The 15,374-nt window shown below is 49.0% G+C and overlaps 1 protein-coding gene across 2 annotated transcripts; it reads left to right on the top strand.

The window, feature by feature from the left end:
• Positions 1 to 6,267: 6,267 nt before the first annotated feature.
• ARHGDIB (Rho GDP dissociation inhibitor beta) lies at positions 6,268 to 15,187 on the top strand. 2 transcript variants are annotated; one of them, XM_062568527.1, is made up of 6 exons: positions 6,268 to 6,374; positions 10,037 to 10,225; positions 10,776 to 10,859; positions 11,744 to 11,820; positions 13,349 to 13,412; positions 14,364 to 15,187. In XM_062568527.1, the coding sequence occupies exons 2-6, from the start codon at positions 10,048 to 10,050 to the stop codon at positions 14,561 to 14,563; spliced, it is 603 nt and encodes a 200-aa protein (XP_062424511.1). In that variant the 5' UTR covers positions 6,268 to 6,374; positions 10,037 to 10,047; the 3' UTR covers positions 14,564 to 15,187. The 2 variants fall into 2 exon arrangements, with proteins under 2 accessions (XP_062424511.1, XP_062424516.1); XM_062568532.1 differs by lacking the exon at positions 6,268 to 6,374 and adding an exon at positions 9,359 to 9,464.
• Positions 15,188 to 15,374: the final 187 nt, after the last annotated feature.

Genomic DNA, 15,374 nt, shown 5'->3' on the forward strand with positions numbered 1-15,374 from the left:
TTGATTCCTTCTTAGCGAACTGCATGCCATATACCTGTAAGCAGCGACTGAACGATCCACTAGCACTCACTGAAAGCCATCACCCATTGAACTAAAGGGGGAAGAAATATTGTCTTGTTAAAAAAAAAAAAAAAAAAAAAAAAAGGAAAAAGAAAGAAACTGTAAGAGAGTGTTTTTATTTAAATCAGATGATTCCAGAGCTTTATTCAGTTCCAAACAGAGCAGCAAAGGATTCAGTGTCACTGGGCTAAGAAAAAGAAACTGTGCACAAGTCAGCTCCAGATGTCTTCGTTCCTGGCGGCTCTTTTTCTCATCTTTCTCTGAACAATCAATACTTTCTCCTTGGCAACCAGCAGCCCAATCAAGAGCAGCCCTTCTAAAACATTTTTGGTAAAATGTTCCTTTTTTCTTCTTAGGGGAACACATCTCTTCCTATTGCTTTCACACCATGCAGCAGACGTATTTGTCTTTTCTCCTCCTACCAGATAGAAGCACCGCTGTGCAATCTTACTCCGTTCGGCTCTTTGCCACCGCCACCATTTCTACGATCTTTTCATGTAACAGCTGAGCCTTTCAAACGGGAATGATTGCTTCTGGCGAGCATCTTGCCTTCTCCTTGGGTCACTCCACTAATGGGCAGAGGAGGCAGCTCTTCCTGCTCCATTATCTTGTCTCTTGGGTGGCTGCTCCCCTCCTGGGCACACGGGTGCTAAATGTGCTAAATGTAATGCGATAGCACATCCCTGACGGAAATGATTGTGGAAGGGCAAAAAGGCAGGGGATGGAAATGTAAATCAGTTTTTAAAATTTTCTTCTTTTATTGCTCAGATATATTACCAGAGACTAAACGTCCTGTTCTCCCTGTTAGGATTTTGAAAATGCTTAGGTTTTAATGTTTCCTATGGCTTATTGGTCAGAGATTCTCACCTTCCTTTTAATTCAGAACCCCTACATGCTTGCTTTTGAGTGGAGGTGCACACCTCTATAAAGTGAATTGAAGCCTCTTGCTGGGAAGTCGCTAAGGCTACTTCCGTACTGAGGACTTGGAATTTCAGCTCACTTCTGGGATCCAGTCAAATATCATTAAGCACATCATAAACTCAGTGAATCCTTTAGGGGCTATCATTGCATGCTGGGGGTACAGGTTTTGCACAAAGGTTGTTCAGAAAGGTTTGCATGCACAAAGATTTAGTAGCAAGGTCCATAGCTGATGGCATACATGAACCATAGAGGTAAAAGCTATCTATGGAAGAAGACAAAAAAAAAAAAAAAAAAAAAAAAATAAGGAGAAGGGAAGCATGGCTGGGAGGGGAAGCTTGTGGGTTCAGGGGCTCTGGCCTGCGCAGCAGCCCACTCCTCCACTGGCAGAGCTAATGGGGGCCCTGACACAGTCTAAGTCTGAGCCATGAACTCCCAGGACAAAATCACTGTCCCTCTTTTGAGGGATATTTAGCATGGGCAGGGCAGAGTGCAACTGGCAGGGGAGAATTTCTCAGGCCAGAAGAGGAAGAGAGGATCTGCCACAACTTCTAATTTATCCCTAGCTTCAGCCCCAGCTGCGTTGGAGGAAAGGCACGCTGCAAGGAGGAGTGCTCAGATAAACACCTCCCTAACACCCTGTCCAGTGAGCAGCTTAGGGCTGAGATTTGATTACACTTATTAAGATTTGACCTTACGTAACCACCTGAGAAGCCATAAAATAACTTGGTCCTCTGTCAAATCCAGCTCAGGTCCAGGATTTCTTTAGGACACCATCCCCTGGAAAACAGTGGCTCTTGGCACAACAGTTGGTGAGAGGGATGGCGGATAAACTTGCTCTTATCCATGTTGGGCCTGGTGCTCCAGCGGGTAGGGATGGACCCCTCCTCCCCAGTGGCAGAGACCTTCTTCCCTGTTCACAGCCCTGTCTCTCTCCTCTTTTTTGCTGCTCTGTCAGTCCTCATCCTTTTCCTGACTTGCCTCCGGGTGAAGCTGATTCCATATTGCCCCTACTCTCCTATGCCTAAATCTTTTTCTCTCCTCTGCCTTGCCATCCTCCTACCTGCTGGCCTTGCTCTTCCTCACTCATTGCCCCAGGCCGACTAACTCCTCCTCATGGGAGGTGAGTACTTCAGGAGCAGCACATGAAGTCTTTGTGCATCTTCAGGCCGGAGGTGGGAATTATGTGATTAGCATTTTAACTGGCCTGAAAGCTGATTAGACGATCATTAAACCTCCAATCTTCTCTTCACCTTTCAAGGAAATCTTCTCTGTACTAGCTGGAAAGATTGGAGTACCCAGTCACGTTTTCAGGAGTCAACTTCTCACCCAGCTGAGATCCCTCATGTCCTGAGTCCAGGTGGTTTGAATGGATTGTCATGGGATTGGAGGTAGAAAATCCAGCTAAAACCCTAACTAGGTGATCTGGACCCCAGAGTGTCCCCCTCCACTAGCTTTCCATGCTGAAAAGTGCCTTCCTTGTCTGGGACCATGTCTGGCTCCCATCCCCTCTCCATCCTTCCCACCCCATTGCCTACACTCTCCCCTGCAGCGGTTTTGGAGGGGTTAGTGGCGCAAAGAAGACTGGGCACAGCATGATTAGCCTTAGGATGTTGCCTTTTAAAGCAAATCCTTGGGTGCCTTGAGCCTGTGTTTTACTCCTACTGAATGAATTCATGCTTCAGCACCCATTTATCCTGCTTAAGCGGGAGGCAGCACAGGCAGCACTGGGTTTATCAGGGAGCCAGGTGGTACCTGCAGATGCAGTGGATGCTCGCTCATATGACAGAGGATGGCCCCATGTCTGTGTGCCCTCACCCACCGCCTTCCCCCGTGTCCTATCACCATGTGACTCCCTCAGGCCTGAATAACCCTCTGTGATCTCTGGCAGAGAAAGGATTTCTGCACGTCATGAGGGATGCTACCTATCCTAGGGACATCAGCGATCAAAACTGACACCTTGCAGCAGCTCTGCTGAAGTAAATTTGCTGCACCATGAGATTGTCCTTCCACTGTATTACCTCTAGTTTTCTTAGAGATCGTATAAAGTCTGAAGGGGAGACAAAACTCATGATAGTGACAGAATTAAACAAAATTATTCATTAGAGTGAAATGTAAGTTAGTGACACTATGTACTGAGTTCTGTACAAATGTAAATGAATAGCTCCAAAATCATTTCAAAAAAGCAGTAGGAAAAAATACTACACTGTCAACCCTCTTACAATATATAAAAAAGTATATTCTCTGCCCAGACTAAATTATTTCTTAATGTTTTCCCCCAGAACTTCTACCCTGGAAAATTTCAGCTGCAAATTTAAAAATTTTGGAACTAAAGAGCAGATAAAAACAAAAAATTATAACAGGAGTTGGTTTACTGAAATAGCCACTTCTAATACCCTCTACATGGTAGTTCCTTTCTTCAGTGCAGCCACATCTTCTGTAGAACATAGAGATGAAATTTCAGAATGCAGCAGCAGTGTGCCACCACTCTAAAAAAATTTAAACCCAGAAATGCTGGACAGTTTATGCAACTTGGAGGTGGCACCAACCTGAACTGGAACAGAAAAAATGCCATATCTATTTTTTTAATCTCATGATTTTTAAGAATTAAGAACAAGATTTGTTGTGTCCAATAAAACCAGGACACTCTATAAGTCATATGACTGTTGAGAGTAAAGGATATGTAACTGAAAGATGTGCCTTTAAAAATTTGAAAAAGATTTTGGATATTCACTCAAAAAAGTTAGACATCAGCAGCTGATAACATGTATTGATGTGGTCAACCAATTGTGATCAGTGAGAAGCAATTAAAGGGTACCTAATAATGCTATTTTAAATAGAAAATAATATTTTCTAGCTAAGCACACATTTTGAAATATCAATTCCTTTTGCAATAAAGCAGGTGTGGTCTATCCATTGACCCTGCCTCCTTCTGCCACAGACAAGAATTGGCTGTGCTTGGACAAAGTCTGACAGGAGATAGCTTTCACCGCATAGCATCTGTTTGTCAGAGATGAAATACTTGGTGGTGGGGATTTGCTTTTCATGATGTTCTGCCATAACCCAGTTCAAAAAGTGCCTTTCTTCCAGCAGATCAGTGACGTGGCTCCCCAGCAGGCTCTTGGATGCGCTGACTGGGATGATGAAGCTCCCATCTGCTCAGCATGGTGTGTATCCAATGTCTGCAGCTCCTTCTCACGCCTCTTATCCATAGGAAGATGTAGCCCAGGGCAATGGCATGATTTGCTCATGACTGCATACAAGCTGATTTCCAGTCTAGGAGAAAACCTTTTTCTCCTGCATACTAGGCAAATACTATTCCTATATAGTTTGAATGCAGATAACTATGGTGGTGCACAGCTATATGTCCCAATACCTCTATGCAAGTGTTTTTAGTGGTCTTGATATATAAATACATAAGCAGTATGGTATTTATCTCTTCCAACTAAAAGAAAAAAAGAAGAGACAAAAATACTCTCTCCTACCCAGCAAAAATGATTGTAATATACCAGAGCTACAATCGATCGCACAGACCTCTGTACACAACTGCTAAAACCAAGGAAATCTCCAGCCAAGCCATGAGCACACAATAACCTCAACCCACACACCCTCCCAGCCAAATGGCGTTCTGGTCCCTCAGTGCAAATTGGGAAGTCTTCTGAAATCAGTGTGTTAGTTCAAACACTACAATAAGCAAGATAAGATGATCTACAAGATGCAGGGGCTGCACAACAAGGCCATTTTCCCAAAGTTCACCATAGTTAGCATATCCAGTTCTTCATGCCTTTCCCAGGCCAGGACTGTTCACATGAAGAATTTGAGGCACCATAACTTGGTGCTGCCACTGAATGAAGTTGCTCTGTCCTTTCCCCATCCTCATCTGCTCCTTCCCTTGCCCACACAATCCCTCTCCTTCTGCTAGTGCAAGCATTTGATCACACTCTAAACTAGGCTGGGAACCAATCTCAGCTTTAAATGGATATATTCTTCTCTCTTTGCCTATTTATTTTTGCCAGGTGAGTTTTAAGCCCAGCTCAGTTGCTGTATTCAGCTCAGCATTCATGTGCTGGTCTATGTGGAGGGTAAGTGTGGGAGTGAGAAAGAGCAGCAGAGAATAAAATAATTTCTCTTGCTGGCAGTGCTAATTCATGGAAGATTAAAATGCTTCTGAGACTACAGACTCTGCCATTGCCACCCAGACTTATTTTTTGCAGTTTATAATACTCTGTATCTTGAAATGCATGAGTTCAGAATCAAAGTGACATCCCTAGCCTGAATCAAACCAATGGTAGGCTAGGAGAATCAGTCCCCCTCGTCTGAGATCTGTCCATCCCTGATAAAGATTTCTCTTACTCAGTTTGCAACCCTTTAAAATTTATGTACGCTAAGCATTTTCTAATGGACATGTTGATGCTTTGCAGTAAATTTAAGTCCATTGACAATAGATATGCTTTGCTCGATTTGCTTCTGCAGATGCACTAAAAGCAGTCCATCGATTATTGCAGATTCATGTTTGTAGGTTGGAAACCAGTGATCTAATTTGTTCTTAAATTCTGCACTGAGGACTACGCGTGTGAAGGATTTATGTCACTGAAGAGCTAAGTGGGCACTTTGTGACTGGAAGAGGAAGATAAAATCTTCTGGTAATTCAGAGAGGAAATGGTGTAAAATCTTTCAGATCGCTTAAACATCCCTGCAAAATGAGAGCTTATTCTTCCCGAGGTAGGGCTGGATGCGAACAATTAACTTATTAAGTGCCGTCACCCAGAGCAGCAGCGAAAATGAGATTCATCTGCAATGACCCCCGTTTGCACCACCCCCCATATTTGCACGTATGCGCTCAGCCTGATGCTCCCTTAACCAGGACGAGCTTTCGAAATCTGCCATCCCGACACCCCAACAGGTGGGAAAATAAAGAAAATAATAGTAATAGTAATAGTAATAATAATAATAATAATAAAAGGGCTGAGAAACAAAGAGCCCCCCCCCGCCCCGGCTCCCCGAGGCAGCAGCCGGCACGGAGCGCCCGGCGCCGCGGCCGCCAGCGCTGCCGCCGCCCTGCGCGGCTTCCCGGCCGCACACAGAGCGCAGCGCAGCGCAGCGCAGCGCCCCGCGCATCCGCGCCTCGGCGGCCCCCGCGAAGCGGCGCGCTGCAGCATGCGCGGCCGCGCCGCCGCTCAGCGCTTCCTCTTCGAGCGGGCTGCTGCTGGTGGCTTCTTTTCTTTTTTTTTTTTTCTTTTTTTTTTCCGCGCGCGCGCGCGCGCGCGTGTGTGTGTGTGTGTCTCTCTCTCTCTCTCTTTTTTTTTTCACCAACTTCCTTCCTGCTCCAACTGCCAAAGCTCAAAGCTGAGAGGCGAGAGCGGAGAAGGACCCCGGACGCAGCCGCCGCTCAGCCAGTGAGTCTGAACGCGGCCAAGGAAAGGGAGGGGCGGGGGGGGGGAGCGGAGGGGAGAGAGGAAAAGGTGCTGCGAAACTTTGCGCTGCCGGCGCGGGGCCGCATCCCGCAGCCTTGCCCGGGGCGAGGGGCAAAGGGGCCGCGGCCCTGCCTGCGCCCCACGGGGAAGCGGGAGACTGCAGCGCCGCGGGGCAGGACGGCGGTGCCGAGGGACGGGAGGCGGCGGCGCTGCAGCGTGGGGGCGCCGGGGGTGCCCCTACGGCCGGGGTGTTACACCTCCCTCGCGGAAAATCGCATCCTTCTTGCCTGACCCACGGATAAGCCCTAGATCTAGGGGCAGTTTGGGGGAGCGAATGTGATGCGCAGAGGAAGCGTGAATGCGGTGATGCCCGTGTGCCCCTCTCTCTGTCCCCAGAAGGGACCAGTGGCAGCACTGGGGGACGAAATGGTACCTACCCCCCTTCCCAGCCTCCCCTGCCCTCCCACACTGCAGGTGTGGGGCAGTTGCCACCCTCCCACCCCCTCTTCCCCTCCCCTCCCCGCACAGCTAACATCCCGCAGCACAGCGGGAATGTTTCCTCCCTTGGCCTCAGGAAGCCGTCTCTCCCTGGCAGAGGGTCCCGAAACTCTGCCTTTGTCCCTTTTTTGTGGCTTTGTGAAAGCCCCCAGGCCTCAGCGGTGCCAGTGATGCATGACTGTGGGTAGGGGCTGCAGGAAAACAAGAAAAATGCAGGCAGGCAGGCCACAAATCAGCTCTGTCTCTCTTTGCGTAAAGCATTTATAGGGTTTATTTTCTCATTTTTAAACAGGCTTTTGGCCTGAGCACCTGGGAGGCTCTTGTTGCCAGCCTGGTCCTTGGCCTGGGCTCTGGCACAGGAGCCCAGGGACCCTGAAAGGCGCTCACACACTTACCCTGGAGAGGCTAGGGTGCCTGAGCCCGGTAGCGTGCTTCTCTTTGAAGGGAGGACCAGTCCCAGGGTTGCAGCAAGCAGATTCGGAGTCCAGGGCTTGTGCCTGATCTTAGCTCTCCCCTTGAAAAGCTTGCTTGCTCTCCTTGGCTTTTTGTGCTCTTCTTCTTCCACCCTTGGTGCTTTCCCCCAGCCTTGGGATGCTGCTGTGCATGAGAGGGGTAGAGGCAGCTGAGGCATGAGCTTCCTGCTGGCCACCTCCTTGCCTGGGAATTTGGCAGGGATGGGCCTGCAGTTTGAGGAGAAACCGTGGAACGGGACCTGATTGGGGCTGTCCTGCAGCCATGTGTGAGAGCAGAAGCTGGTTTGTGCCATCCCTCAGGGGCTGCTGGTGCAGCAGGCTGCCTATCCAGGTTTTCGGAGCCCTAAAATCATTCCCTCTTCAAGTGAGCCGCCAGCACAGACTGGCAAGGAAAGTCTCTGTGGCATGTATGAGAGGAGGGAATGGTCTGAGTGATGGGGAACAACCAGCCAGCCCAGCCCTTTACTCTTTGCCTTTTCTCGGTGTGGGGCTGCAGAGGTCTGTCTCCATCTCCTGTGTCTCTCCCGTGGCCGTGATAAGCCATCAAACCTCCATGGAGGATGGAGGGAAGGCAAGCGGCTCTGCTGTGTGGTTCTAGTGGTGGCAGATGCAGCCTAGTATCATGAAGGAAGTTTGGGAGAGTGCAGATGACTCAGATCTGCAGCTAGAGCCAAAGTGTAAACCAAGATCTCTTGGGGGCTGCTGCAGCTCATTGCATCCTGTGCTTTGTGTGGGACAGCTCTGGGGGGTGTGGGGCTTTGCAAGGTGGCTGCGCTGAGGCTGCAGAGCAGTGGGGCATGGGGCAAAATCAGTTGTTTCTTTCATGAGGGAACTTCTGGTTTCCTTTCTCAGGAGGATGAGTTCACGTGCCTTTCCCATGGTACATAGGTGTCCTTTCAGCCCCAGAACCAGGGCTGGGTATTACTCAGCTCAGGGCAGTTGCCTACTGAGATGTACCTTCCTTCCTGCCAGTCTGAGTTGGGATTCCCCCTCAGCTGCCCTCCCTGCACTGGTTCCTGACTCATGACAAAATGGCATTGCAACAGATTCTTGCATCATAGCCGTTGTCCGTTAGCATGCCCAGCGGAGGCTACTTGCTCCTGTGGTGTTTGGTCCTGCTCTGCCCCCTCTGTAACTTGCTAAGCGTCTTTGCCAACGCACTCCTCCTTGAGTTTTCTCCGCTGGTCTCACCACACTGGGATTGCAGTTGGAGGTCTATGTATTACTCATTCCTGCCTGATTCTACTTGCTGATTCACCCTGAGCTATAGCATGTTTTTTTTTTTTTAATTTATTTTTTATTTCCTTTCTGTTTTAATGAACAGGAAAGCTATCCCAGTAGCTCCCAACTTAACTTTTGGGAGCAGGGGCAAATGCTAAGGCCATAGCTGTGGAGAGAGATAAAGGGCTTGATGGGGGAACTGCAAATAACTAGGGACAGCCTGGGAAAAGGAGTTAATATAAGGATAAAGTGGCATGACATGAGATTTGTGTGGCTCTATCAGATCACTGTGCTGCCATACCAAAGGAATGCTTTGGCCATCTGCATCGTCCACCGCTGCACCAGAGCACTACTCTTTTTTTAAACTTTTCTCTGAAGAATCAGAAAGTGGTCAGGAGCATGTGGCTGGCTCCACAGGGCTAGTGGCAGAGTGAGGGGGACCTGACACAGTCCTGCCTCACCTCCCCTTCTTTGCGCCTTCCTTTGTCTTCCTGCTTTCCTCTCCCGTGCGCTCCGCCTGGCTGCTCACCGGTTGGTCTTTCTGTGCTCTGGCTCGCGTCTGGGAGGGAGCCACCCACGCGGCTTCGCTGCCCTCCTGCCTTTGGTGGCCCATGTCCCGGTGATGCTGACAGCGTGATCGTGGGCTCCAGCTTGACTTCCTTTCCTTTCCGAGAAGCCTCGCTGATGAAGCGCATGTACGCAGAGCTGCGCTGCAGCTGGGCTAGATGCTGTCGTAGGCACCGCCTCGTGCTTCCTTTCTCAGTGGGAAGGAGACCTGGCCAGTAGTGGCGCGAGCTATTCCTAGGAGCAAACACCAGGAACGCCAGCAGATGGACTGAAGAGGGTTCGTTTTCCTGAGGGCTTTCATTAACTTGCTCATGTAAGGGAGTTGCTGTCAGATATTTGATTTCTTTGTTAAACCCTATCTGAGTGGGGCATATAACCCGATTATGAGAGGGCAAATGAAACCTCCAGCCTTGGTTATATTCATGTCTCTCCATGCCCTGGTGTGTGGCTATGGCTCTTTGTGCCAGATAGCTGGTGAATGCTGAAGCCTTGTACAGTGGCTTGTAATTACAGGGTTGCCGGTCAGCAGTCATGCTGCACAGAGTGGCTGTAAATCACTCTAGTTTCAGGCTCAGCTCCCGCAGCCTCCTCCCCGGGAGGGAGGAATGGTGTAGGTCTGCGTGTGCGCATCGTGCCTGCAAGGAGACGAGCGGGGGCAGGAGGGGGATTATATTGAAACCAGAGTATCGGCACAGCAGCGTCAGCATTGCAGCTGATTGCTGCCGCCATTTGCCTGTGACGATACCGCTGAGTTTGGCGGTGGGGCCAGGTGGCTGCCCGACAGCCCGGGGGACTGAGCTGTGCCGTGTCCAGGACAAGTGCTCCTGGGGACGCTACATCCCTGTGGAGCAACCCCATCGACCGCCCCTCTCCTCTGTTACCCAGATCAAGTGACCATGACTGAGAAGACCCAAGAACCTCATGTGGAGGAAGATGATGATGAACTGGATGGGAAACTCAACTACAAACCTCCTCCCCAGAAAACACTGCAGGAGCTGCAAGAGTTGGACAAGGATGACGAAAGCCTCGCTAAGTACAAGAAGTCCCTGCTGGGAGATGGGCCTATAGTGTCAGGTAAGCTGAAGTGCCCTAATGCGAAGGGATTGGGGTGGTGCATAACAACAGTGAATTGTGGGCAGGGGGTGAGACAGCCCCAGACAAGAGGAAGCTTGTTTGGCCAGGCATGTGCACTGCTTCTGTTGGAATGGGATGGGGGTGGACTGGGGATAGACAGGTAGGAGTGCACAGAAAGAATGCAGGAAGGACACTCTGACCATTAGGCGTAAGGCAGTAGGGAGTGTTAGCACAGGATAGGGACCTATGGTGTGTCGGCCTGGGGGGCTTCTGAGGGGTGAGAAACACGAGGGTACCAGTATATGTTTAAAGGGGACCTTGCTGCTTAGAAGAATCTTAAGAAGGGAGTGTCCTTTAGAGGAGAGGTTTATAGGTATTGAGATGGTAATTGGAGGGATCCCTGCTAAGGAACTGGTGCAGATGCGTGGGTTGTGCTGTGCAAGTGCAGTGTCTGTGTGGGAAGGCAACCCTGTTTCTTTAGTTTCCCCTTCCTCCCCCCATATTTCATTTTGTAAGCTGACAGCTTCCCCCTAACTTTCCTATCCTGTAGACCCAACAGCTCCCAACGTGGTGGTCACCCGACTCACCCTGGTATGTGACTCTGCACCAGGACCGATCACTATGGACCTCACAGGTAGGTACGGATTCTCTTTGGGCACACGGGGGAATAAGCAAAGGTCCTGGCATGCTTCAAATTAAAAAGGAATTTGGGGATGCTACAGCAGGTTTTAGAGGAACCCTGAGGACATCTTAGGCTTGTTGCTTGTTTAAGACATACATTTATGAAAAAGACAAGGAGATGTAACAGAGGAAAGTCTCAATGGTCTTTTTCTTCATTTAGCACGTTCTAGGAGCTACTGGGTTTCTTTTGCCTTCTGCTCTTACTTCCCTTCAGTTAGGCCTCACAAGCACAAGGTATGTGCATTCATTAGGGTAACAGACTGTTTTGAAACTTCAGAATCAAGCAATACTGTAGTTCCGGCTGCTGGGGACATGGGGAGAGATTCAGGCTTCACCTTATATGGGCTTCTCAGCAGTGAGAGGAAGCTGGGCATGGAGCAGCAGAGAGGTTTCCTGTTCAGCTGAAACCACACAGAGCCCTGCTGAGCCGGGGCAGCCTTGCGCACCAGGCAGGAGCTGTGAAACATGCCCAGCTCCTATTAACCTGCTCACCAGAGCCTGGTGTGAGGCATGGGCAAAATGTGTTATACGCTCCCATGAAGAGCTAATTGTGAGTCTGTGCATAAATATCGTCATGCATATGTGCCTAGATCGGTATTTATTCGGATATTATCTGCACAGATGTGGACACAGGCATGTGCACATACGCAGGCCCAGTCATTTCTTTGCATGTATGCTCACAGTGCAAATGCTTGTACAGACCTTTGCACATTCTTCTTGCAGGCATGCAGTCTTTCAAAGGGATGCTCACTTTCCATACTAATCCTAGCCCCATTTCAGCCCCCTGTGTGTGATCTCTTCCCACCTCTAATTAATGACCTGAACAACTTCTTACAGGTGACCTTGAAGCACTCAAGAAAGAGACCTTTGTATTAAAGGAGGGAGTTGAATACAGAGTTAAGATCCACTTCAAAGTGAGTTGCTTTCTTTCCAGTTGCTTCTCATTGGTTGCTGAAGCCCATCACCAGGAGTCTATAAGATAACTAGAGCTGGCAGCATGCCTGCCAGAAAGCCAGGCCTGTGGAAAGCACCCCTAGCTTTAGGTGTCTTCCTACTCAACAAGGGAATCCCCTTTTCAGGTGATTGCTGTCGTTTGCTCACCTTTTGGAAATAGTTGCTTCCTATCAACTCATGATGGTGAACAGCAGGTTGTTTTGGAGCCAGCTAGGTATCTTTGACTGAGTTTGGCTTGAATTTTTAGCTATCAGAAAATCTTTAATCCACACATAGTAGGAATGTAAGTGGGGGAGAAGACTCCTTTCTATGAAGTACTTTTATAACTTATTCAGTCTGCATTGCTGGGCTTACTGAGTGTATAAAAAGATGAAATATTATAGCATTTGGCTGAAGATATCTGAGATCTCCTTAGTTCTGATACACTTGAACAGGCTTATTTTCCCCTCTCCCAGTTGGCATGTGTCAGCCATTTTGCCTGTTTCCAACTGAAAATGAAATGTGGTCACAATGCAATGTGGCATCCAGCACTGAAGTGGTTATCTTCACAAGTATTTGTTGCAAACAAAGCTGGATTTGGCAGAGAAAGTGAAATGGGAAGACGGATAGGTATCTTGAAACAAGAGAGGGAAAGTGTTAACATTTAGGTTCTGTGAGAAAGATTTCCCTCCTTCTCTGAGGCTTGTTCACTGTCCTGGAGATAACTTTGTCCCCAGGGACACCTCCAGCCCTTCTTTGTCCTATGAAACATTTCCTACGTATCTCAGCCTTGTTGACAGAAGATGTCTGGAGCCAGACAAGTTATTCTAACTCCCTCCCTCAGTCCCAGAGCTGGAAAGGGCTGGTACCATGTGGATTGTCTCCTGGGATGTAAAAGGATCTGCCTATCTTGTTTCCAGATTGAGTCATGCTGCAGGGACGCAGTGTGTACTGGGTGGGGTCAGCAAGGGATATGTCCAAGCTATCCTTGGGAGACTTGAGGAAAGATTATGGAAAAAAACTGTCCCTCCATGTCTTGAAAATGAACTTGCCAGCTCCCCATTGATCTTAGAAGGCAGCAGGGAGACCTCAGCTAATCTTGTCCACCTTTTTGTGCTAAAGAGATGAATCCGGTCACCATTTCCAGTTTTCAACACAGAAAGTAATATCAGGGAACTCCCTGATTCACTTTGGTTTGCCTTTATCAGCCCATCCTGGGAAGATTGATGTGCTGCAGTCAATGTCAGAGTCAGGGGAAAGACAGGGAAAGGTGAGAGATGCCCTCAGACACACACATGGTTCCATAGGTCTTTGGGAGATTGTGGAGGAATAATGTCAGGGCTCCCCTCAGCAGTACATGTCTTGTGCTGGGCCCTTGGGAGCAGTGGTGTAGGGAGCCAAGATGACTCATTTTGAGACATGTTTCTAAAGAGAGAGGGAAAAAAAAAAAAGCAGATAACTGCACCAAAAACTTATTTTGTGACACTTATTCCTGGTCACTTCTTGCAGGTAAACAGGGACATTGTATCAGGACTGAAATACGTGCAGCACACCTACCGGACAGGGGTGAAGGGTGAGTAAGAGACCTTTCCACCTTGCACACCAGTGCTTCAACCCCCCGCAAGCCCCTCTGCTCACAGAAGTGTTCCCTGCAGCTTTGAGCTGGGACAGAGCCCCCATTGGCCCAACTGGCCTCTCTGCTGACACAGAGGAGACTTCCTAGCAGAGTGCATTAGCCTGAACTCTGCATCACCCAGACCAACTACTTCCCCTGCCTGTGTTAACTCCCTGCAAGCCAGCTCTGGTATGTGTGTGCTGCACCACAGTCTGCAGTAGAGATGTCTCCAGAGACACTGTTTAGATGGTGCTTGCCACAAAGATTTCCTCTCCATACATAAGTTGTCTATTCCCCCCACCCCATAGATTGTCTTGCCCTTTATAGAGTGTACAGTCCTTGCAGGTCTTATCACCCTCTGAAAGTCTTCCAGATGCATGTGATAAAACGTGGAGCTGCTTTACAAAGCTTTGCACTGTCTGCAGGGCCCTGTTTTTGCCCATTGCCTCTCTTGTTTGTATAGAGCTGCCCTGCCTAGGCTAGGCAGAGGGAAGCCCCATTTCACACATACATCCCACATTCACATCTCTGCATACAGCCACCTCTAAGGCTCCAGCATCCCATTCTCACCAAAAGAGAAGTAGGAAGGGATCAAGAGAGATCTTTAGCAATATGTTGTGTATACCTACTCCCTTCCAGCAGCATGTGCATGAGAGAGGATACAGACTGAATTGCCTGCCCATCTGTCCATCTGCCTGTTCATTCTTCTATCTGTTCAGTTATTCCTGTGCTTCACTTCATCCAGTTTCTCATTTCCTATGCTGATTCTGTCCCCTTTGCTGACTTCTGTCCCTTTCTCTCTGCACTGCTTCCTTTCTGTCTGTGGTCTGTGCTCATGCTCTTGGTCTCTTCTCCCCTTGTTTATTCTCCACCTGAGGGGTTTGTCCCTTGTGGATTGTTTTCTCCTAGTGGATAAAGCCACATTCATGGTTGGCAGCTATGGGCCACGGCCAGAGGAGTATGAGTTCCTAACGCCGATTGAAGAGGCCCCGAAAGGTATGCTGGCTCGAGGCACTTACCACAACAAGTCTTTTTTCACGGATGATGACAAGCACGACCATCTCACGTGGGAGTGGAACCTGTCCATCAAGAAGGAATGGACCGAATGAGTTCACCCAGTTTGCCTTCCCCCTTCTGTTCCCCTGCCTCCTGCACCAGGCTCCAGGCGGGTCATGCCCACTGTGCTGGTCCTACTCCTGCTACTGTGGCTGGCCGCAGCCCTCGTAGCCCCTCCTGTGGGCGCAGGGGGCTCTGTGCCAGCCTCGGTCTGTGCACAGGCCTGCAAACGGCCTTTGCTGCTTCTTCCAGTACACTGAATATAACTCGCCTGTTCTCACCACTGCTCCATCATGACACATAATGGGTTAAATTGGGAAGCATCTCCCTCTCCTGCTTCCAGTACTTTCTCCTGCTGCCTTCACATCCCCTTCTACACCAACGCCGGTCCCAGAAGTGCCTTTTCTAGGAAACAAGGTCACCTCGCCAGCTCCTTGATTCTCCTGGCAGGGCGGACTGGTCCCTGGAAAATCCCTATCTGAATTACACTTGCCATGTACTCTGACTCATCATAAATGGCCACTTACCTCCTATGATGGTCTCCTGGTCTGTATGTGGTGCCCTACCCTGTTGAAATCCATCCTTGTGCAGGCAAAAACAGTCAGGGGGATGCAGCTAGATGCTGTAACAAGACTTCAGTGTTCCAAGAATAAAACCAGTGTTTCTTCTTTTCTGCATGAGTGTCTTATTCTTTCCGGAAGTAGATCTCCTGGTGCTGACCTTCAGGGTTTTGCAATGAGGTTTACGTGAAGGATGTGTTATAGGTAGGCATAAAAGTGTGTTTCTGAAGTGTCTTCCACTTCAAAATGTCAGCCAGCCTCTAATGTATAGGGAGCCTGGAGACAGTTTTGCCCTATAAGGAAA

This window comes from Rhea pennata, chromosome 1 (genome assembly GCF_028389875.1).
Source record: "Rhea pennata isolate bPtePen1 chromosome 1, bPtePen1.pri, whole genome shotgun sequence".
In the NCBI taxonomy this organism is placed as follows: Eukaryota; Metazoa; Chordata; class Aves; order Rheiformes; family Rheidae; genus Rhea; species Rhea pennata.

Coding starts and splice junctions, on each gene's coding strand:
- ARHGDIB (XM_062568527.1), top strand. CDS start 10,048: ATGACTGAGAAGACCCAAGAACCTCATGTGGAGGAAGATGATGATGAA. Junction 10,860..11,743: donor GATCACTATGGACCTCACAG/GTAGGTACGGAT, acceptor AACTTCTTACAG/GTGACCTTGAAGCACTCAAG. Junction 11,821..13,348: donor GAGTTAAGATCCACTTCAAA/GTGAGTTGCTTT, acceptor CACTTCTTGCAG/GTAAACAGGGACATTGTATC.